Consider the following 23,856-nt stretch of genomic DNA (forward strand, 5'->3'; position numbering starts at 1 on the left):
GTAAGCACTCCTGTGGTAATTTTTAAAAATGGTCATTCGCTAATGGCAACATTAGTGCACAGCCATTAATGAAATAGATAGAAAATCGAAGTATTTTATGGCTGTGCTAAAAATTGCCTTAATGTGAGGGAAAAACACACATAAGATTATGCTAAGGCCAATTTTTACTGCAGCTTTGTAAAAGGACCTCTATATTGGTTAGACTAATGAGGAACATTAATTAAAGCATTTCAATTATATCTCAGAATTCAGAACTCAGTGGCCTAGTGGTTAAAGCACCAGTCTTGCAATCCAGAGGTGGCTGGTTCAAATCCTGCTGCTGCTCCTTGTGATCTTGGGCAAATCATTTAACCCTCTATTGCCTCAGGTACAAACTTAGATTGTGAGCCCTCCTGGGACAGAGAAATATCCAGTGTACCTACTACTGAAAAAGGTGTGAGCAAAATCTAAATAAATAGTATAAATAAGGCTAGTACTGGGCAGTCTTCTACAGCCTGTGACCTAATTATGGCTAGAATTAGATCTGGTTAGACTGGAGCAGGCTTCAGTGACAACTTCAGTAGTTGAAAATTAAGCCACTGCCAGTCAGACTTCTATGGTTTGTGCCCTGGAAAGGGCAGCTCAAGGTCAAGTATGTATATGTTATATCATTTACTAGGAGTTTATCTTCTGGGGTAGACTGGATGGACCATCTGTCATCATCTACTATGTTATGTGCAATTTTAATAGTGGCCCAAAAGACCACACAAATCAACTATATATCAGTCGGAAGAGAAATGTCATGTGTTTGCACAACTACTGGTCGGCTGAAAGCATGCATAAGCAGGAAAATCCACTCATGATTTGATAAGGTCCTTAAAAATTTCACCTCTGGGGTCACGTGATGCTCTGAAAGGAGGCAGACGTGGTTTCGTGAGCTCCGAGGCCCTGACCCCTGAAATCTGAAATTAACACGATTATATTAAAAGGCAAAAGCCCTTAAACACTAGAACATAGTGAAGAACCTTTATGGAAAAGTTTCTGAGCACTCCAGCGAGAGCGATGGCCAGCAGAAGCACGAAAAAAGAAAAAGATAAACCCAAGGTAACGGGTGGTGCGGAGGAAGGCCCGACGCTGAGTGTGAACGCCGTGTTCACAGAGGAGCAGTTAAAACAGCTTAGAGACGTGATGGAGGATGTGATGGCGCAAAAGCTAGCTCAATTAGGTGTACGCACCGCGAACTTAGAGTCGCTCCTCACGGACACAGTGCAGAGGACGGGGGAGCTCGAAAAGCGAGTCTCAGACGTCGAAGACGCGTCGGGCCCCACCGCGCGCCAAGTAACAGACCTTACAGCGAACGTGGAGCGGCTGAAGGTTCAACTCGATGACCTAGAGAACAGATCGCGAAGGGGAAATTTGCGGCTGGTGGGCCTCCCGGAGGCGGTTCCAGACCAAGCGCTAGCGTCTGTGTTGGAAAAGTGGCTAGCAGAAGAATTCGCGCTATCTGACCACGCGGGCAAGATCTGCCTGGAACGGGCCCACCGGGTGGGAAGATATCAAGAGGGAAAGAAAAACCCGAGAACTGTAATAGTCAAAGTGCACAACTACGTGCACAAAGTAGAAATCTTGCAAGGCTATAGACAAAAACGCCAGGATCTTAAATACAATGGGCACCAAGTCCGAATTTACCAGGATTATTCGGCAGCACTGCAGGAGCAGAGGAAAAAGTTTACTCCATGGTGTCAGCGTCTCCATGAAATGCAAGTGCCGTTCATGCTAATATACCCTGCGGTACTTAAAATCAAGAGTGAAGGCAAATGGAAGTTTTGCAGCACAGTCTCTGCAGCACAACACCACGTGGAGGACTTGGAAGACAAGAAAAACAGACCTGACAGAGGAGAGAAAGAGAAATAATTTACCTACTGTAATGTATCACATGTTTATTGATATGTTGGAGTGTTAGTTATAATATAGTAAAGAACCCACATAGGATTCAGGGGTGGATGCCCACGATTGTTTATGGAGGGGCGGCCATGATTAAGCTAGAGTTGGGGCCCGGAGGCACGGAAACCCCGATACCCATCCAGAGAGAGAGATGGGTTGGGACACAGAGATGGGAGGGACAATGAAGGGAGGGATAAAGAATGGGGGAGGGGTGGGACGACAGAGGGAAGCAGGGGGGGAGGGCAGGGGACAGAATCAGAAGAGGGAGGGCCTGGGAAGGGGTAGTTGGGGGGGCAGCAGAACCAATTTTGTGTGCAATTGGGGCATCGAAAGGTGGGGCACTGGTAGCAACGAACATATGACAACGACAAGGCAGGGGCTTGGGAAGGAAAGTACGGACAGAGACCTTAAGAACCTAACGGGCAGATCCCCTGGGAGGGAGGCTGGGCTCTCCTGGGAACGCAGAGAGGAGACTATGACGGTAACACTAGACAAGAGCTGTGAGCATGCCACGGGGGAGTGAGGTTCGTGTGATATCCTGGAACGTGTGTGGGATCACGTCCCCAATAAAAAGAACAAAGCTCTTGGGGGCCTTGAAGCGTCATGGGGCCCAGATAGCCTGCATTCAAGAGACGAGACTCTCCCAGGAGGAGCATGAAAAGCTAAAAAAACAGTGGGTGGGGGAGGTGTACTGTTCCCCAGCGGCAGGCAGGAAAGGAGGGGTAGCAATTTTAATACATAAAGCTCTGGCCTGTCAAGTAACGCCCCTATTCAAGGATAAGGAGGGAAGATATGTTGGAGTAAAAATGCACCTGCAGGGCAGAGATAGACTTTTGGTGGCTGTTTATGCACCAACTGGGATGAACAAACAGTTTTACTCACAGTTATTAAGCAAATGCCAACAGTACCCGGATCTGCCCAAAATAATAGCAGGGGACATGAACCAGGTATTTGATTGGGGGCTGGATCGTACGGGACCAAAGAGAAGAGGGGAACTTGATGAGCCCACACTACTAGAATCCTTTTGTCAATCTGCAGGTTTAGTTGATCCATGGCGATTGCTGAACATGGATGAGACTGATTACACTCACACATCAAGAGTCCACCGTACACAATCCAGACTAGATTATATACTACTTTCCCAAGAATTGTTCTCACAGGTCCAGGCAGCGAGGATAGGGCCCGAGGAGCTGTCAGATCACGCTATGGTCTGGATAGACCTGGAGGCACAGCCATTTTACCAAACAGTGAGACACTGGCGCTTCCCGGCCTATCTATATTCCTCCCCGGAATTTCAGGAATATCTTCTTAAAAAATGGGAGGAATATAGTACCTTTAATGCCCAGCATGCGGAAGACCCAGTTCTTTTTTGGGCAGCGGCTAAGGCTGTGCTAAGAGGAGATATAATAGCCTATGTGAGCCAGAGAAATCGTCAGATCGCAAGGGGGATCCTAGTCCGAGAACGCCAGTTTAGACAGGCAAAGAGGCAGTACATCAAAGACCCAGTAGCAGACAATTATGATACAATGAGGGCAGCGCGGGTTGCATTTAATGAACTCTTGCATGAGAGAACAACCCGTTCCCTTATTTACAGAAAGTATAAACTTTACAAGCATGGAGACAAAGTGGGAGGGCAGCTAGCACGCATGGTGAAAGGAGCGCGCAGGTCCCACTATATACCGGTCTTGAGGAACAGTGCAGGACAGAGAGTGTCCAGAGCGGAGGAGGTGGCGGAGACCCTCTGGAGGCATTTCTCAGGGTTATACCAAGGAGAGCCTGAGGAGCGAAAAGGAATAAGGGACTACTTAGCTCGGTCGGGTATGCCGCAGCTCCCGGCTGAAGCAGTGGAGGGGCTAAATGTGCCATTAACGGCTAAAGAAGTCCAGAGAGCCATTAAGGCTCTAAAGTTGCATTCTGCGCCGGGGCCTGACGGCTTTTCGGGCGAGTTTTACAAAATGTTAGGCCCCCAACTACTGGGACCATTATGGGAATACTACACAGAAATCATAGAGCATGAGGCGTTTCCTCCTCAGGCAAATATGGCGTTAGTTAGTCTTCTGCCAAAAAGTGGGAAGGATTTATTGGACCCTGGCTCATATCGGCCTATTTCACTAATAAACGTGGATGTGAAGATTCTATCACGAGTCCTGGCAGACCGACTGGCCCCTTTGCTGCCCCAGGTAATTCAGGAGAATCAGATAGGCTTTGTGAGAGGTCGCCAATCAGTCCAAAATGTGCGCAAATTACTAGCAGCAGTCATACACAAGACAGTGCGGGGCACATCGGGGTTGATAGTCAGCCTAGATGCGGAACGTGCTTTCGATAGAGTGTTCTGGCCCTTTATGTTTGAAGTGTTACAATGGGTGGGGATCACGGGATGGCACTTACAGGCTATAAGAGCACTTTATACATCCCCAAAAGCTATGCTGATAGTGAACGGGATTAGAACGAAAGAGATGGAGATTAGATGTGGGACACGACAGGGATGCCCCCTGTCTCCTCTGCTATTTGTGCTCTCCTTGGAGCCTCTTTTATGTGAGATTCGGGCGGCGGAGCGGATACGGGGCATACAAACGCAGGGGGCAGCTCCCAAAATACTTGCATATGCTGATGATCTCTTACTCATTCTAGACCCGGCCCACTCGACACTCTATTTCCTGTTAGAAGTTCTGAAAGGGTACGGGTCGATGTCAGGCTTTAAGCTAAACCCACTAAAGTCACAGGGCCTGCCCCTAGGGGAAGAGGTGAAAGTTGGCTGGGGAGAACGGTTCCCTTTGGGATGGGCGATTGAGAAAATAAAATACTTGGGGGTAATGGTCACGACTGATCTCGCTAAGCTATATAGAGTGAATGTGTTCCCACTGCTGGCAGAAACCCGTCGATTGCTACAACTCTGGGGCGCCTATCCCATTTCGCTTACAGGCCGTATAGCACTTTTTAATATGATGATAGCGCCAAAGTGGCTCTACCTATTCCAAATGTTGCCGCTATACTTGCGGCGCAGAGAGGAGCGGATATTACATCGCATGGTGCAAGGCTTTTTGTGGAGGGATCGGCGCCCTAGACTACCGATGGCAGTAATACAAAAACCAAAGTCCCATGGGGGAATGGGATTGCTGAATATTAGGTACTTGGTAGTTTCCTGTGTATTGAGGCATGTTCGGGACTGGCTGGCGGGGACCCAGGACTTTACACCGACCGCAATAGAAGCATCGTTGGCCCCTGGGGAGCATCTGGGATGGTTGATACACACATCAAGCAGAAAACCACAGCTGGAGATTCGGAAAAATCCATTTATTAGTTCTGCAAGAGCGGCCTGGAGGTGGCTGTGCAGGCGTCACAACTTTTCGCCCGCAGCAACACCATTTTTGCCGTTGAGAAACAACCCAGACTTCCCAGCGGGCACGTCTTCAAAGACTCTTCTTACCTGGCAGAAGCGCGGGATCCACTATATTTACCAGATGCTGAATGAGGAGGGGAAGATTAAAGACTTTACAGAATTGCAGCAGGAGTTTAAATTACCAGCTCAGGACTTTTATGCTTATTACCAGGTGAGGCACTATGTAGCATCCCTCGGCTGGGAGAACCTATGCGAGGATGCACAGGATGTTTTACGCTCGGCTCTTACCTTGGGCTCCCAAAATGCAGTACCATTAAGATTTTTCCATCGGAATTTGTTGGACACAACAGAAGATCTGGACTATGCGGGCTATGCGGCGAAGTGGGCAGCGGACTTAGCGGAGGATGTCTCGGAGAATTTGTTCACAGACTTTCTCAGAAGCATCTTGAGACAGACCACCTTTTCCCGAGACTGGGAGCTGCAGTATAGGTTTGCGCTAAGACTATATATTGCGCCGAATAGAGCATTTAAGGCGCGTTTTGGATCCACAGGGGCGTGTCCAAAGTGTGGCAGGAACCCAGCTACTTTGGGACATATGTTCTGGACTTGCCCATTAGTGGCTAACTTTTGGACAGAGATACTAGCGGCTATCCAGAAATATTGGAACTACTCAGTGCCCATGCAGCCTCTGCTTTTATTTGAAGACTTTAAACTAAGAAATCTTCACGTATCGGGCTTGAAAGACTTCCTGAGGAGGTCTGTGCTACAGGGAAAGAGAGTGTTGCTACTGAATTGGAGGGAGCCGACCGCTCCAGCTGTGGCGCATTGGAGAGTGCAAATGATTGAGAGACTAAAACTGGAGAGACGGGGAATCAAGAATTTTGAGTCACCGGAGGGCAAACGTTTGCGGTTGGTGTGGAGTCGTTTCTGGGACACACTACAGCCCGCAGCCAGGAGCAGTCTCCTTAACAGTTAAAGCCTCTGTGAAACAGTGTTGAATATGCCACACCTTTCTGATGCACTGTCTGAATGTTTTGTTGACTGTTGATTGTTGGGGTGGGGGGGGGGGGGGGGGGAATAGGGAGGGAAGGGAAGAGGAAGGGGAGTTTAGAACGAGTTTTTCATATAATATGTTTATTGAAGTAGAAATGCAGACCTGATAAGTTGTCAATTTTACCTGTGACTTATAATTGCAATTGTCACTTTTGTTTCGAATAAAAAGATTTTAACATAAAAATTTCACCTCTGGCACCCTAAGAAAGAGTAGCAGCAGAATATCTTGTAATATGTCTTTTTTCCATTGACAAGCATGATTGAGTCAGTTTTACAAGTGGGTGATGTCATCTGAATGCACCAGGAGAGAATTGTGCTCCCAGAGCCCAGAATTTAACGTACAGGTCTGAGCAGGGTTCTCCTTATTGCCTCATTTTTTTTTCTAAGTAAACAGACACAAATCAAAGCTCTCCTGTTAAAACCTAAAATTGTTGTGGTTTGTTGTTGTTGTCTTTTTTTTTTAATGGAAAACAATTTTTATTGAGAATTTTCAAATAAATCACAAGTACTGTTAGCAGTTCAAGACATCACGTCCTCACCTAGAGTTTGACTGCAATGCATTTGGAGCAACATTTGGAACATGCTTTCTCCAGCTGTGGGGCATACACAGATAACAACCTTTTGGGATGTTATTTGGGGAACCTGACACTTAGTATACACTATAAACAGAATGGGTCTGAGATCACGTGATGCTGTGACCTGCTCCGGGGTTCCCATTCCATAATATAGATATTTTGTCAACTTACAGCGGATCCAGTGCTTGGAACTGGAGCTGAAGACAAGCAGGGCTGTAACTGGAGTGGAAGACAAACAGGGAAAGCAAGATCAAGATTACAGACCAGAGACAAAGCTAGACAAGATACAAAGGAACACAGTACAGCTGGAACAGCCTGAAAGTGCAACAATCACACACAGACAAGAACAGGTTAGATGTGCAAAAGCACACAGACAAGAACTCATCTGAAGACCTCTGTTGCAAAGGTCCTCACATTCCTTATGAGAGCCTTCACTGATGATGTAATGACTTCAGAAAAGAGGCTTGAAACATATTGAAGCACCAGAGTTTGGCTTGGATACTAGAACATCAGAGTGAGACTTGAATGACTCGGGAATGAGGCTTGAATACTGGAACATCAGAGTAGTACTGGAATAATCTCTGGAACATGATTTGAGAAACAGGGAAAAAGCAGTCTGAAGCAGCCACAGAGCATGGTCACTGGGAGGAGAGGTGAATCTGGACACAGGGGCACGGCCACAACCTTGAAAAAATAATTACCACGTGAGCACTTACTGCTTTGTAGGCAGTAATCCTGTGCTAATATAGATGCAGAGACTGCAGGAATGCCCACTTTCCACCCCCAGACACCCCAAACTAAAAATGTAAAAATCTTTTAGCGCATGGTTAGTACGCACATATTTGGGCCTTGCCACAGGACATCAATGTCTCCCACAGTATTCCATTTTAAGATGCATTAGGTGCACATTAACGCCTAGTGCAGCTTAGTAAAACAGCCTTTATTCTCTAAGTGGCCCTTTTACTAAAGAGTTGGCAATTGCCTCGCACAAATCCGGAACCACTGCAGGAGCCCAGCGGCAGTTCCCACCCCTAGCACACACCGTTTCCGGTTCTACAGAAATATGTTCTATTTTTGAAGCACCGGTATTTGCCTGGTGGTGATTGGGCAGTGCCATGTGCTGCCCAGTTGCTGCTAGGTTAGCATGGGAGCCCTTGCTGCCACCTCAGTGGATGGTAGTGGGTGCTCCCCCACGGAATGGCTGCACAGCAAGTGGTTCATCTACCAGACATCCATTTCTGTTCCTCAGAAAAAGACAGCCTTTCAGTAGCGTAGCCAGAGTTTAATTTTTAGATGGGCCTGGAGGTGGACTGGGTGGGCACAGGCCTCGCATTTCCTCTCCGCCCGCCCGCCACCGCCGCCGCATTTCCTCTCCATCTGCCTGCCACATTTCCTCTCCATCTGCTACCCCCCCCCCCCCCCCGACAGCCCCCTGCACATGGTCAGTTCTGGTCATTTTTACTGCCCTGAAGCGCCGTTCTCCCTCCAGCACCGGCGATTCCCATAGCCAGCCTTCTGCCTGCGCGCGTCATCGGAGCCTCTTCTCAGGCGCGTCCCGCCTACTCTGCAACTTCCTGTTTTCCGCAAAGGTGAGACACAGGAAGTTGCAGAGTAGGCGGGACGCGCCTGAGAAGAGGCCCCGACTACGCGCGCTGGCAGAAGGCTGGCTATGGGAATCGCCGGTGCTGGAGGGAGAATGGCGCTTCAGGGCAGTAAAAGTGAGCAGACCACGCGGACGGGGAGAGTGGGCAGAAGAGGCTGGGCGGGCCTGGAGCAAAAGTGGCTGGGCCTGGGCCCATACAGGCCCACCCGTGGCTATGCCCCTGCAGCCTTTTACTCACTACGGTAAAAGGGGGGCCTCAGCGTGCATCAAAAACACGTGTGATGTTAACATAGGCCCCCTTTTACCACAGCTTTGTTAAAGAACCTCTCAATCTTTCATGAAAGTACAGACTAACCATTCAAAAAATAAAAGTGTTAGCATTTCAGCACCAGCACCAGCACTGCCTATCTCAAGGGACCAAGAACTCTCTTTACAATGATAGTCCATGGAGTTTCAGTATTCCTAGAAACCTGTTCAGGACAAATGCGTTTGATAATTAGTTGGATTCACTTATCTTTGCAGATAAGTGTACTTAATTAAGGGCTTCTTTTGCAGAGCCGCACTGGTGGTTCCTGTGTGGCAAATGAGAGGAAAGCCATTTAGATCCTATGGGCTTCCTCTCATTTGCCACATGGGAGTCTCTGGTGCGGCTTTGTAAAATAAGGCCTGTATATTTTGGTCTACCATGGAAGAATAGATTATTTTAATGAGACAAAGATTGTTTTATCAATATGGGCTACTGCTAAGATGTATTGTTTTACCAATAAGTGAGGAAGTTTATTTATTTATTTATGACATTTGTATCCCACAATTATCCCAAACAAGTTCAGGTTCAACATTGAACAGTGAATTACTTGCTTTCGTCAATACGAGATGATGTTAATAAGTACGTTTTTAGCAATTTGCGAAATTTAAAATAGTCAGTTGTATGACGTGGAGGGGCATAATCGAACGGAAACGCCTATCTCCATGGGCGTTTATATCTCTCCAAAAACGTCCTTTATTGGAATAACCACGTTTACTCACAGTTAACTGCAGATCAGAGGTTGTGTCCCACTGGCAATGAGTCTCCCTGGTACTGAGATGAGCAGTAGGTCAGAGCTGGCAGAATGCTGTACAATGCCCTCTTTCAGCCACATTCAAGATAAGAACTAAGTTCTGTAACGTGGCTAACACAGGAAAGGGAACTAAAACTGGCTTACAAAAATGGCCACTACTGCATGGACTACAACAGGAAACACAATAGGGCACACTCTGACCCAGTAGGCAGGGGGAAAAGCACCATGGGAGAAGAGCCTACCAACTACCAACATCGTGAGACTGTAACACAAGCTAATGAAATCACGGAGCCCAATACCCTACACCCACCACAATGCAATGCTGAAGTGACCCTGTACTGCACCTGAGAGCCACATCTGACCCAGGGAAAGGCTGTGACAGGATCGAACACATTCTGCTGTCATGGAGGTGGGTACGGCATTTGAGGCTGGCATAGAGGCTGGAAAAAAAGTTTGTAAAGTGGGTTTTTTTTGGTGGGAGGGGGTTAGTGACCACTGGGGGAGTCCGGGGAGGTCATCCCCGGTTCCCTCCAGTGGTCATCTGGGCAGTTGGGGCACGTTTTTGGGACTTGTTCGTGAAAAAAAGGGTCCAAAAAAGTGACCCAAAATCGCGGTAAAAACGCCTTTTTTTTTTTTCGATTATCAGCTAAAGACGCCCATCTCTCCTCGGCCGATAACCACGCCCCAGTTCCGCCTCCACCACGCCTCCGACACGCCCCCGTCAACTTTATTCGTTTCCGTGATGGAGTGCAGTTGGAAACGCCCAAAATCGGCTTTCGATTATACCGATTTGGGCGCCTTTGCGAGATAAACGTCTATCTCCCGATTTAGCTCGCACTATAGGCGTTTTTCTCTTTCAAAAATAAGCAGGATAATCGCTTAGGAAGGGAGTTCCATCTCTTAGTACATTGATAGGAGAATCTAGCATTATGAATTGTTTTGTACTGAATTTTATTGCAATTTGGGAAGTGGACAAAAAGGAAGTCTCTAAAAGATTTCAATGTGCTGCGCATCGGCAACTCAATAAGGTTCTTCATATAATCTTATAAGTTAACATGGAGGGGCATAATCAAAAGGGGCGCCCAAGTTTTCCTGAGGACGTCCTTGCAGGACGTCCCGGTGAAGGGGCGGGGAAACCCGTATTATCGAAACAAGATGGGCGGCCATCTTTCGTTTCGATAATATGGTCGGGGACGCCCAAATCGTGAAATTTAGATCGACCTTAGAGATGGTTGTCCTTAGAGATGGTCGTCCCCGATTTTCGGCGATAATGGAAACCGAGAACTCCCATCTCAGAAACGATCAAATCCAAGCCCTTTGGTCGTAGGAGGAGCCAGCATTCGTAGTGCACTGGTTCCCCTGACATGCCAAGACACCAACCAGGCACCTTAGGAGGCACTGCAGTGGACTTCAGAAGTTGCTCCCAGGTGCATAGCTCCCTTACCTTGTGTGCTGAGCCCTCCCCCCCCCAAAAAAAACCCAAACCCACTCCCCACAACTGTATACCACTACCATAGCCCTTATGGGTGAAGGAGGGCACCTAGATGTGGGTACAGTGGGTTTGTGGTGGGTTTTGAAGGGCTCACATTTACCACCACAAGTGTAACAGGTGGGGGGATGGGCCTGGGTCCGCCTGCCTGAAGTGCACTGCATCCACTAAAACTGCTTCAGGGACCTGCATACTGCTGTCATGGAACTGGGTATGATATCTGAGGCTGAAATACAGGCTGGAAAAAATATTTAAAAAAAATTTTTTTGAGGGTGGGACACAGGAAGTTGCAGAGTACCTGGGGGAGTAAGGGGAGGTCATCCCCAATTCCCTCCGGTGGTCATCTGGTCATTTAGAGCACATTTTTGTGGCTTAGCCGTAAGAAAAAAAGGACCAGGTAAAGTCATCCAAGTGTTTGTCAGGGACGTCCTTCTTTTTTCCATTATCAGTCGAGGATGCCCATGTGTTATGCACGCCCCAATCCCACCTCCGACACGCCCCCGTGAACTTTGGTCGTCCCCACGACGGAAAGCAGTTGAGGATGCCCAAAATCGGCTTTCGATTATTCCGATTTGGGCAACCCTATGAGAAGGACGCCCATCTTGCGATTTGTGTCGAAAGATGGGCGCCCTTCTCTTTCGAAAATAAGCCTGATGGGCTACCGTTAGAATGTGTTATTTTGCCACTAGTCATGCTGTTGTAGCAAAGGGCCTCATTGCATAAAATGGGACCCTGTGCAAAAAATAGCATGTCTTGTTATAAAACAACCCATCTTAACAATAGCACACATTGATAACTTCCCCCCAAATGATAACTCCCTCCCCCAAATGATTATTTCTCTCTCTCTCTTATAGAGCGCTCGCTCTCTTTCTCTCTCTCTCTCTTATAGAGAGAGAGAGAGAGTGCTCTATAGATAGATAATGAGATAAATGATTACAAAAAGTTGAACAGTTATTTTACCATAAAATGCTTAAATAAGCAAATGGTTTTCAGCAGCCATTTTATATTTCACTTTATACAAGAAATATTTTTGAACTGTTATTCTATGCTCTTTTGAACAATTTATTTTTAATAATAGCTATACACACTTTTATGATTTGTTAATACAGAGTAGACATGAACAAAGCCCTAACTACTGACAATACTTGACACACTAAGGATAGCTTTCAGGGAGCCCCAACTTATGGATGACTTCCTTTGGTATTAATTCAGTGACTTAAAGTGAAGGGAAAATTAATAGAGCTGTCTTCCTTATAGACACCCAAAGCAAGAAAAGGGTTGAGTTTTAACCTAAATGATTAAGGCTACTGAGCTAGTTCCTCTAAACAGGAGTAAAATTGAACTGACATGCATACTTGGATACTGTGGGGTTCTTTTACTAAGGTGCGCCAAAAAATGGCCTGTGCTGGTGTAGACACATGTATCAGATGCAAGAAAGTCCATTTTTAAGCGCACCTGCAAAAAGAGGCCTTTATTTGGGCCGAAAATGGACGTGCGGCAAAATAAAAATTGGCGCACTTTTATTTTGGGCCTGAGACTTTACCGCCACCCATTGACCTATCGGTAAAGTCTCACACATTAACCAGGTGGTAAAAAATGAAATTATCGCCCAGGCCATGCGGTATCCGGGTGGTAGTTCAAAATTGACGTGCATAGGACACGCGTATGTACCTATGCAGCTTAGTAAAAGGGCCCCTATCTGTATAGATATTGCAGGCAGTGCTATGCTCCGAATTTCTTCAATAAAAGGGACCAAATAAATGTTAAAAAGAACTGAAGAAGGAGAGCTCCAAATTCAAGCTGACAATATGTTGAGAATATACTACCCCATTTATTATAATAAGTCCTTTCAATAAGGCAAGATCTGAACCAAGAGAGGTCCAGGGTAATAACTCTATTAATCTCCAACCAATGAAGATGCAAGTCATTGTCTATAGCATTGAAGGCAGTAGATAAACCTAAGAATAAAAGGAGGGGGTCCCTTCCTTTGCCTGCCTGCCTTTGAATGTCTTTAGATATTTTAGGAATGATTCCATGTCATGGTCCAAATAGAGTCCAGATTGCTGGAAGTGCAAAACATTTTTTTTCTTCCAGAAATTCATAAATTGAGAAAATACTGCTTTTTCTATTACCTTACTCAAGAAGGGGAAATAGGGATGTAGTCAATGATAATCAGGTACTGAAGCATTAAGGGCCATGCTTTTTGAGGAGAGGAATGATCAGTTCATTGAATATCAAGAGGGACTGTCCCTTCTCAAAAATAGAGTTCATTATGATTAATGGCCATGGTAAAAGTTTGTTGTTGGCTACTTTGATTCATTCTGGAGGGATTAGATCTAGCGACAAGTAGCTGAATCACCTGATTGAAATATTCTGTCCAATTTCCTAGATGTTAAAAGTCAAAATTCACTTAAGTTGTATAGGTTTTCTGATAATCCCTTTCCTTCAGAATATTGAAGTGTCTTTCCTATACAGGAATTGTCTCCCATTCGGGACCATTATGCTAGTACAGCTGAAGGCAGTTCATATGTAGGAAATCCCTTGTCTGTGAGTCAGTGAATTGCTTCTCCTCAGAGAAAGCAAACTTGCTCAGCTTTGAAGATGTCCTCTGAAGACATTTCACCTGCAGTAGAAAACTTCCTTCCCTTCTCCTTTCTCAAGACTGAATTACTGTAATGCAATCTGCATTGGTCTGACTACAAAGGGTCTGCACCAGCTCCAGTTGATTCAGAATGCTGCAGCAAGTCTAATAGAAGTTTGTAAGTGGCATAATCACATCACACCCTTTTTGCAAAAATGTCTCTGGCTACCAGTACAGTACAGGGCCATATTAAAACTCTGTTTGACCTTCAAGGCCCTTAAAGGAAATGGCCCAGAGTACTTGAAGAACAGGATCTCCCACTACACACCTCCAAGGTCACTAAGGTCCTCCCAAGGAGTATCCCTAACCATACCGTCTCCAAACAACATCACACAATGTGATACCTGCAAACGAGCCTTCTCCAGAGTAGCCCTCACACTCTGGAATGCACTCCTTGAAAGGCTTCGCTTAACACAAGACTATCTCTACTTCAGAAAGCTTGGCTCTTCAACCAAGCCTTTAATGGAAGAAGTAACCAACTTGCTAGGCACACACACACACACACACTCAGAATGACACCGGCTGTGCATACTATAGCAGGACATGTTTGTCTACTCCTACCCTGAGAAGGCTAGGGCTTTTCAGCTTGGAGAAGAGACGGCTGAGGGGAGATATGATAGAAGTGTATAAAATAATGAGTGGAATGGATCGGGTGGATGTGAAGCGACTGTTCACGCTATCCAAAAATACTAGGACTAGAGGGCATGAGTTGAAGCTACAGTGTGGTAAATTTAAAACGAATCGGAGAAAATTTTTCTTCACCCAACGTGTAATTAGACTCTGGAATTCGTTGCCGGAGAACGTGGTACGGGCGGTTAGCTTGACGGAGTTTAAAAAGGGGTTAGATAGATTCCTAAAGGACAAGTCCATAGACCGCTATTAAATGGACTTGGAAAAATTCCACATTTTTAGGTATAACTTGTCTGGAATGTTTTTACGTTTGGGGAGCGTGCCAGGTGCCCTTGACCTGGATTGGCCACTGTCGGTGACAGGATGCTGGGCTAGATGGACCTTTGGTCTTTCCCAGTATGGCACTACTTATGTACTTATGTACCCTAGCTAAGATAATATTCAAGCACCTTTCTGACCTCATTTGCAATTCTGTTTAACTAGTCTCTTATTTTCTTACTCATGTTACTCTATCTTATCTATCTATAAATTCCATCTTTGCTTATACCCTATGATGTCTATTAAAATGTTTTATTGTGTATTGTGTTGGCATTGTAATGTAGCATACTACACGTCATACTTCATGTTGCTGTTTGAATATTTTTACTGCTGTAATTGTTTATTGCTTATGTTTGACTTATTCTTGCTGTGCACTGCCTTGAGTGAATTCCTTTAAGAAGGCAGTAAATAAATCCTAATAAATAAATTTGGAGTTGCTGTCTCCGAATCAGAGTTTCATATGCACTTAAGAAGAGCTACAAGGCTACAGAAGATGCTAAATAGCTCTGTAAGAATCTGTCAAGCGGAGTCACATGACACATTTGTGTGACTGGTGAATAAAGAATACTGTTACATCATTTTCCGGTAGTCTGTCACATGAGTGAATATTTATATCATGTCCTTTCTTCTTTTTGGATCCACTGCCCTACTGCATTTCTCTGATCACAGAGGGACCAGGTTGCAGAAAGAAAGGGCACAAGGAAGCAGCCCTGGGAGGGGGAAGAGGGGATATTAAGTGAAAATATGTAATTCATGTCCAGATGACTAATGACCACAATGCTATTTGAATGATGATTTTTAATCAATTTTTCAATTTTATTTAAAATATATTTTAAAACATTCTGTTTATTGGAGAATCTAAGGTAATATATAGAAATAAGACAAAACATAAAGAAAATAAGATTATACCTTTTTTATTAGACTAACTTAATTCATTTTTTTTTATCAGCTCTTCTTCTGATCAGAAATAAGCAAATGTTGGCAAATGTCAGACTATATAAGTGAAGCATAAGAGCATTCTAATGACAGTCTCACAGGAAAGGGTGGGGTGGGTAAGAGGTGAAACAGGGAGAACTGGGTGGGGAAGAGACAGGGAAAGAAGGATGGGTGATAAGAGAGTGACAAAGCAGTAGAATTTTATGGTTGTCGCTCTTCTTGCAGATTGTCAGAAAGTAAAGTTGACTGTTCAGTTTTGTTTCTTTTTCCATACGTTTGCTCTTTTGCTTTCTCACACGGCTATATGCGATATCTTCTATCTTGAGTAAAATGGTGTGGTAGCTGTGTTAGTCCACTTTGAAAGGTAATATATAGAAAGAAAACAAAACATAAAGTAAGATGACACCTTTTTTATTGGATCAACTTAATACATTTTTGATAAGCCTTCGAAAGCTAATCAAAGAAATGTATTGTTAGTCCAGTAAACAAGGTATCATCTTATTTTCTTTATGTTTTGTTTTGTTTTATCTCTATATATAACCTTTAAAAGTGAGCTAACATGGCTACCACACCATTTTACTCCTATCCAGCCATGTGAGAAAGCAAATTTTCTCATTTATTACCTCTATGAGCACTCTACCAGAACCTCTTATCCACACTCTTATCACCTCTCGCCTAGATTATTGCAACCTGCTTCTCACCAGCCTGCCATTTAGCCATCTCTCTCCTCTTCAATCAGTCCAAAACTCTGCTGCGCGACTCATTTTCCGCCAGAGTCGCTATGCTCCCATTAGTCCTCTCCTCAAGTCACTTCACTGGCTCCCTATCTGTTTCCGCATTCAATTCAAACTTCTCTTTACTGACCTATAAGTGCATTCACTCTACCGCTCCACAGTACCTCTCCACTCTTGTCTCTCCCTATGCCCCCCCCCCTCGGGTACTCCGTTCTGTGGTTAAATCTCTCTTGTCTGTCCCCTTCTCCTCCACTGCTAATTCCAGACTCCGTTCCTTTTATCTCGCTGCACCTCACGCCTGGAATAGACTTCCCGAGCCTGTACGTCTAGCCCTGTCTTTGGCCGTTTTCAAATTCAGGCCAAAAGCCCACCACTTTAACGCTGCTTTTGACTCCTAACCACTACTCATTTGTCCTGTACCCTTTTATCCCCCACCTCCTTAATTCCCTTACCTCTTAGTTGTTCTGTCCGTTTGCCTGTCCTATTTAGATTGGGAGCTCTTTGATCAGGGACTGTCTTTTCATGTATGGTATACGGCGCTGCGTATGCCTTGTAGCGCTATAGAAGTCATAAGTAGTAGTAGTAGTAAAAGTGGGCTAACTTGGCTACCACACCATTTTACTCAAGATGGAGAATCTAAAAATATATGTCCATTAAATTGGTATGTTATTATCAATAGCAAAGAGTTGGGGCTCTGTCTACTAAGGTGCGCTGAAATTTTTAGCGCGCGCTAAAAACACTAGAGCGCGGCTTAGTAAATGGGACCATTGCTTTTTGAGAAAGTTCTCTTATGAATATAAATCTTCATAGACTAGTCTGGATATGCTGTACATTTAGCTTCTCTTTTCATTCATGTTTACTTTTTTCAGCTAATAATTTTTTAGACCATGGATATAAAGACAGTCCATCCATAGCCGAAGAACTCTCCTTTGAAGTTTCCTTCTCAGAGTCTATTGTGGTAGATGATAAGAAGAGGGAATATCAGAAGAATCAAAGGATAAAAAAGGATGATTCTGCTTTACCTGTAAGTTACCGGAGAATACCATGAAAGCATTGTCTGTTTCTGTGCAGTTTTCTTTCAGATGAGAAGCTGACTTATTAAAAAAAAAAAAAAAAAGGATGACACTGGGGTTTTTGTTTTCTGAATTCTCTGGTTTAAATCCCATGCTGTTATCTGAAGCATCCAATATGGAATTTCAGGATAGTCTTCAGCCAATGACTTGAAATCTGTGCCCCCACCCCTCCTCCAAGGATCTGATATAATGGTCTAGTTGTATTTTTTAACACTTGCTATGGCATAGTTTATAATCTATATCTAGCTGAACTCTGAGAGGGAGCTGGGGAGGGGATTTATTTTATTGAGTTTTTCGCCTTTCTCCTTTTTCCTTTTTTAATGTTCCCAATGTCCTTTTCCACTTCCTGTTTTTCTCTTTCTATGATCTATGTCTTTTACAGCACATAGTTTGACAGCATGCTTGGCTGCTCCCTGAGATTTCTGTTTTTCTATAAGTTTCTTCCGGGTGGTTGTTATATTAAGAGATATTTATATACAGTTTCTTTTGCCTCTGTTGAAGGGAATTTTAACTCCGAACAACAATAAAAATTGTTTGCTGCAAAGGATAAAGGAAGGAGAAAGGAAGAATGTGTTGAAAGGGGAACTGTGTTGATCTTTCTCATGTTTTCTGTAAACGCTTTAAATTGTAATTTTTACCGACCACACGTAGGGCTAGATTCTATATATGGCACCTGAAAAATCTGTGCGGAAAAAAATACACCTAGGCATATTCATAAGTATGCCTAAATTTTATAGAATAGGCTTAAATTTCCACGCGGTATATAGAATACACCGAGCACCTCCCCATGTGACCAAATTTGGTCACGACCATTTATGCCATGTTTTACTTGTTGTAAATCCTGATGCCTAAATTAGGCACAGAGCAGGTGTATTCTATAATAAATCGCATAGATTTTAGAAACGTCCACACCCCGCCCATGGCATGCCCCCTTTTCAACTATGCCACTTATCATTTACATACACCACTCTACAGACTACACTTAGCAAGTTGTGTGCATAAATCTTAATGCCAGTTGGTGCTGATAATTTCTTGTTAATATCCAATTCACAGCACTTTATTTATTTGTTACATTTGTACCCCGCACTTTCCCAGACTTAGCAGGTTCAATGCGGCTTACATAGTAGTAAGATTACAATGTGTAGTGCAGAGAAAATGGCTAAGTTTAGCAGAGTAATGGGGATGTGTAGATAGGTAATATTATAAGGGAGAGGGGATAGGGTCAGGGTAAACATTGGGAAAAATTGGAAGAGACATGGTCTGAGTCATTGCTGTTGTTAACCAATTAAGTTACGCATATTGTTATAGAATATGCTTCGATTTCTGCATGGAAATTAAGGCGCGATATATAGAATCTCAGGGTTAGTAACTATAAGGCTAGTATCATGTTTGTTGATGACAACCAAATATTTTAAACATAATAATAAACTGCATATCTATTCTATTCTATTCTTCTATTTGTGTTTTATATACTGCCAACTCTCCCTAAGGATTCAAAGCAGTTACAGAATATGCATACAACATATGAGGAAGGTACATATTACAAAATAAGGTATAGCTTCTAAATCATTTCAGACATTTTTCAGATATATTATAACTCAAATAAAAATGTTTTAAAGACATTTCTAAAAGCAGAATATGATAGTATAAGTCTAATATCTCGAGGGGGATCATTCCAAATCTTAAAAGCCTAAAAGGAAAATGAGCTTTCGTGAACAGTTTTCAGATGTATATTTTTAAGTATAGGATAGCTATACTTAAAGTACTTTTTGAAGTGCACAGAAAGCAATTATTATGCCCAGAAGTTGGGACAACTAAGAGATCTATTACATCTTCAGAGTTCAGTCCACAGAATGATTTAAAAACCAAACAGGCTAGCTTAAATCTAATCCGCTGTTTAATAGATAACCAATGCAGATCTCTCATGGAGCTAGTAACAGAGTCATGGCAACCTTTACCGAATATCAATCTAACTGCTGTATTTTGCAGCAGTTGTAGCTGATACTGCAATTTAGCTGAGATGCCACCATACGAGGAATTACAATAATCCAGCAATGGGAGCAAAATTCTAAAATTATGTGGGTGGAGTGATGAACTAATTGCTCTAAGAGGCCTAAACTTATGAAGAATTTCTTACTAAGTGCATTAATCTGATCAAGTTAAGTCAAATTTGAGTCCAAATTAAACCCTAATACTTTAGACTGATTATCAATCATTAATTATGTACTTGTAAGTAATATAAGTTCTTTACATAGAATTCTATCCACATCTCCAAGCCATAGGATTTTCGTTTTATTTTCGTTTAGTTTAAAATGATGATCAATTGCCTATCTGTCCACAGTTGAAATGCAATGTCTTAGAGAAGGAATAGGCTGTGTTGGCATTAGCGCATGGCAGCCACTAGTGCGGATATGTAAACAGGGAGGTTATTTTTTTTATTTGAGACTCGGAGGTCCTTTTACTAAGGAACGCTGAAAAATGGCCTGCGGTAGGGTAGGCATGTGTTTTGGGCGCAGGCAAATCCATTTTTCCACGTGCCTGCAAAAACTGGCTTTTTTAAAATTTTGCCGAAAATGGACGTGCGGCAAAATTAAAATTGGCACACGTCCATTTTCGGTCTGAGACCTTACTGCCAGCCATTGACTTAGCGGTAAGGTCTCACGCGTTATCTGGGTGATAATGACCTATGTGTGTCAAATGCCACTTGGCACGCATAGCAGACGCACGCCAGAAAATAAAAAATATTTTTTGGACGTTCGTATCGGACGTAAGAGCCACGTGTAGCCGGGTGATAACTCCAAATTGGTGCACATTGGGCACACGTAGACGCTTATGCAGCTTAATAAAAGGGCCCCTCAGAAATCAACGCTTATGCCGATGACATCTTCTTATTATATCCTGTTTTGGAAAGATTAGATGATACTTTGGCTTCTCTAAGACATTGCATTTCAACTGTGGACAGACGGGCATTTGATCACATTTAAAACTACACAAAAATAGAACAAAAATCTTATGGTTTAGAGATGCGGATAGAATTTTATGTAAAGAACTTATATTACTTACAGGTGAATAATTAATGATTGTTAATCAGTCTAAAGTATTAGGGTGGAGTGAAGCTAAGAGTAGAGGAGTAGCCTAGTGATAAGTGCAGTGGGCTTTAATCCTGATGAACTGGGTTCAAATTTCACTGCACCTCCTTATGACTTTGGGCAACTTACTTAACCCTTCATTGCCCCAGGTACAAAATAAGTATCTGAATATAATATGTAAACCACGTTGATTGTAATCACAGAAAGGCAGTATATCAAGGCCCATCCCCTTTTGCCCAACTAATAAATTGACACACCAGGATTTCTAATGTATCTTCGCAGATCTTATCCATCAATCTAATATTAAGGAAATCTTTAAAAACAAATGCGAGACCCCCTCCTTTCCTTTCCTATCTTATCTACGGCAATTAATGGCTTTGTAGCCTGGAGAACAAAAAGATATATGTCGAACTAACATCAGACTCTAGCAATGACCCTTTATTTCCCCCTCAAGAATACTATATCCTCAACAAATTTAAACTAAAACCAAATATCCGTCTTATCCAAATAAAAACAGAAAAAATCAAGCAGAGTAACAGCTCAGTCATCTCAGTCCATACGAAGGGTGCCCCTTTTGTAGGGTTCTGATGTTAGATGTCAACATCAAGAGGTAGGGCTAACTGCCGGTAAGCTCAGTCTTAAGAAATACAAGAAAGGAGTGGAGGAGTAGCCTAATGGTTAGTGCAGTGGCTTGAGAACCTGGAGAACTGGGTTTAATTCCCACTGCAGCTCCTTGTGACTCTGAGCAAGTTACTTAACCCTCCATTGCCCCAGGTACAAATAAGTATCTGTATATACTATGTATGTAGTTGCAAAAACCACAGAAAGGCAGTGTATCAAGTCCCTTTCCCCTTAGGAACTGTAGCTTTTTAAATGGTAAGTTACAGATTACTAGCAGCGAGTTAGCAGATTATTGATTGACTGATATTTTTCACTCTTAATTGTGAATTCACGTTTTTATACTGTCTAGATTTACACTGATTTTTTTTAGTTGCTTAAAAAAATAAATAAATAATTGAATGTCAGGAAAAAAAAAGAGCCATCAAAAGGAGATACAACAAACACAATCATTCATACAAAAATAAAAAGTGGCTCAAATTAGTCCACATGGACCAAGAAAAAAAATAGTATATGGAATCCTGTTAGGAAAAAAATTAACAGTTGAAAGTGGCCCAGCCAACCAGTATTATGATGTAAGTTTTCATCACCTCCAGAGTTATCCCTCCCCCCCCCCCCCCCCCCCCCCACACACACGGTTCCAGAAAATTTTCTAACTATTTAGGATCAAAAAATAAATAAGCCTGTCCATCCAATGTCACAAAACATCTACAGAAAAAAAGGAATACAGCACTCAAAGAAACAAGTCTAGGCTTTAAAGTCAAAAATTCATTACGCCTCCTTTTCATATCCTTTGAAAAGTCAGGAAAAACTTGTATAATGAATCCCATAAACAGTGAAGTTATATGTCAAAAGTATAAATGAAGAATATTATTCCTGTCTATCTCAAAGTGAACATTGCAACTGGAGTAGTTCACTCAATAATTATGTGGTTTGTATCTGTTTTTATTATTATGTATATGATTCTTGTAATCCGCCAAGAACGTAGGATTGTGCGGAATAGAAATTTGGATAAATAAAATAGAAATTTGGATAAATAAATGGGGTTGGATGGCAAAGCCAACAGCAGCACACACAGAAGTAGTGGCCCTGTGTCTCTTGTTATTTTGTTGCTGCTGCTGCTGCTGCTAGGCCCAGGAAGCAGCAGCAGTGGTGGAGGTAAGGTGCAGAGGGTACTTTTTGGGGGTGGGACAGTTGTGGGCTAGTGTGTAGGATGGTGGAGTTTGGGGATGGGGATAATAGAGAACAGGGAGAGGCAGTTTGAAAGGAGGAAGTTTAACTGCAGTGTTTCACTATATGTAAGTCTTGTGTTACAGCAGCTGTAACTCCTTTTCCCATAGAAGTGCATTGGACTATATTTTATGGAGCTTATTTCTATGGAACCCCTGGTCCAGTTTGGTTCATTTTTAAACTTAACATATTTTTAGCAGTTTACCTGCAAGCTAAGTGTCTATTCCATTCTGTTAAATTTGCATTATTGTTTTATTATTTTTTTTTTTTTGGGGGGGGGAGGTGCTATTTCTCTGGAACTGCTGGTCCAATTTTGCCCATTTTTGAATTTGATGTAGTGTTTTTGCTGTTTTTTTTTTCTTGACATGCCAAGTTTCATCCCATTCTTTTACCCCCAAGCAGACACACAGACAGACATTCTTGACCCCTTTTGTATAATTCTGTACAACTTCCTTTTGGTTAGAAAAAAATAAAATGTATTACCTTTATGTTTATCTTTATATAGATATATAAAACAGTCAGAGCCTAACCATTTTTTTCCAGATGATATAATTACTGCCAGATGTACTGTAATGTAAAATGTCATCAACAGAGGCAAAAGTTTATAGTGTTTGGAGTGGCTGACATGAAGGCAGTAATTGCTTAAGAAGACTAGGCTGATGGCTGAGTGGAAAGTGCTACTTGCAGCCATGCAGGGAACCTTCTAGATCTGATTCCTGACTGAGCCCAGCTGTGGCTGCTTCTTAGTCTGACAGGGGCTGAGAACACTGTGTGTGCCTCTGAGAGGTAGGAGGGAGAGAGTCTGTCATTGCACAGTGGAAACACTCCGTGGGCAGACTCAGGATACACATGTCCCGGGCATCAGAAAGAATTGTTTTCTGTGGCCCCGTGCAAAAACTATTATTTCAGTGGCTAGGATGGATAGGGGAAGGAGGATTTGACAAAAATGAGCAAAATTACAGGCAGCTGCACTGCTGGCATGTAAACGTAAGGTGTGCCAATACTGAGTTACTGTAACCTGGGGTTAGAATTTAAAAAAAGAAATGTTGCCTGGGTGCTCCGGGGCGTCAGTGAGCCATTAGTGGCTCAGTATCTGCATTGGTGGGCAGTGAGGAGTTCTCCCGCGGCTAAGAGTGTCCTTACTCAACATTCTATAATGAAATCTGGATGCCATTACAGAATAGCGTCTCTCTGCATGGCATCAGAGAGCCTTAAAGGAGGTGGCCACCTATAAAATTGCCCTTATCTCTTTATCCCTATGACTTAATTTAGACCAGAAAAAAGCTGGTCTAAGTTATTTATGTATTTATTATTTATCACTTTTTTAAGACATTCACCCAATGCGGTGTACAACAAGAGCAAGTTGTACACAGGAAATAGACAGCTGCAGCTATAAAAATAGTCAAATATCAATACATAGTATGACATAGTACGCTACTTACAATATAACAACTGAATATCACCACTCTGGGCGTAATTCTAACTGCCAAAGTTCCACCTAAGCTCTATTCTGTAAATCCCGCATGACATAGCACATATGTGCTGT

At 43.1% G+C, this 23,856-nt stretch overlaps 1 protein-coding gene across 3 annotated transcripts in view; it reads left to right on the plus strand.

Moving 5' to 3' along the window:
• Positions 1 to 23,856, plus strand: part of ARHGAP28 (Rho GTPase activating protein 28) — a 305,117-nt gene that overhangs the window by 214,933 nt on the left and 66,328 nt on the right. For all 3 annotated transcript variants that reach the window (XM_030213207.1, XM_030213199.1, XM_030213215.1), the window contains exon 5: positions 17,170 to 17,324. In XM_030213207.1, coding sequence (XP_030069067.1) covers positions 17,170 to 17,324 — 155 coding nt within the window. The remainder of the gene's footprint in view (positions 1 to 17,169; positions 17,325 to 23,856) is intronic.

Source organism: Microcaecilia unicolor, chromosome 1 (assembly GCF_901765095.1).
Source record: "Microcaecilia unicolor chromosome 1, aMicUni1.1, whole genome shotgun sequence".
Classification (NCBI taxonomy): domain Eukaryota; kingdom Metazoa; phylum Chordata; class Amphibia; order Gymnophiona; family Siphonopidae; genus Microcaecilia; species Microcaecilia unicolor.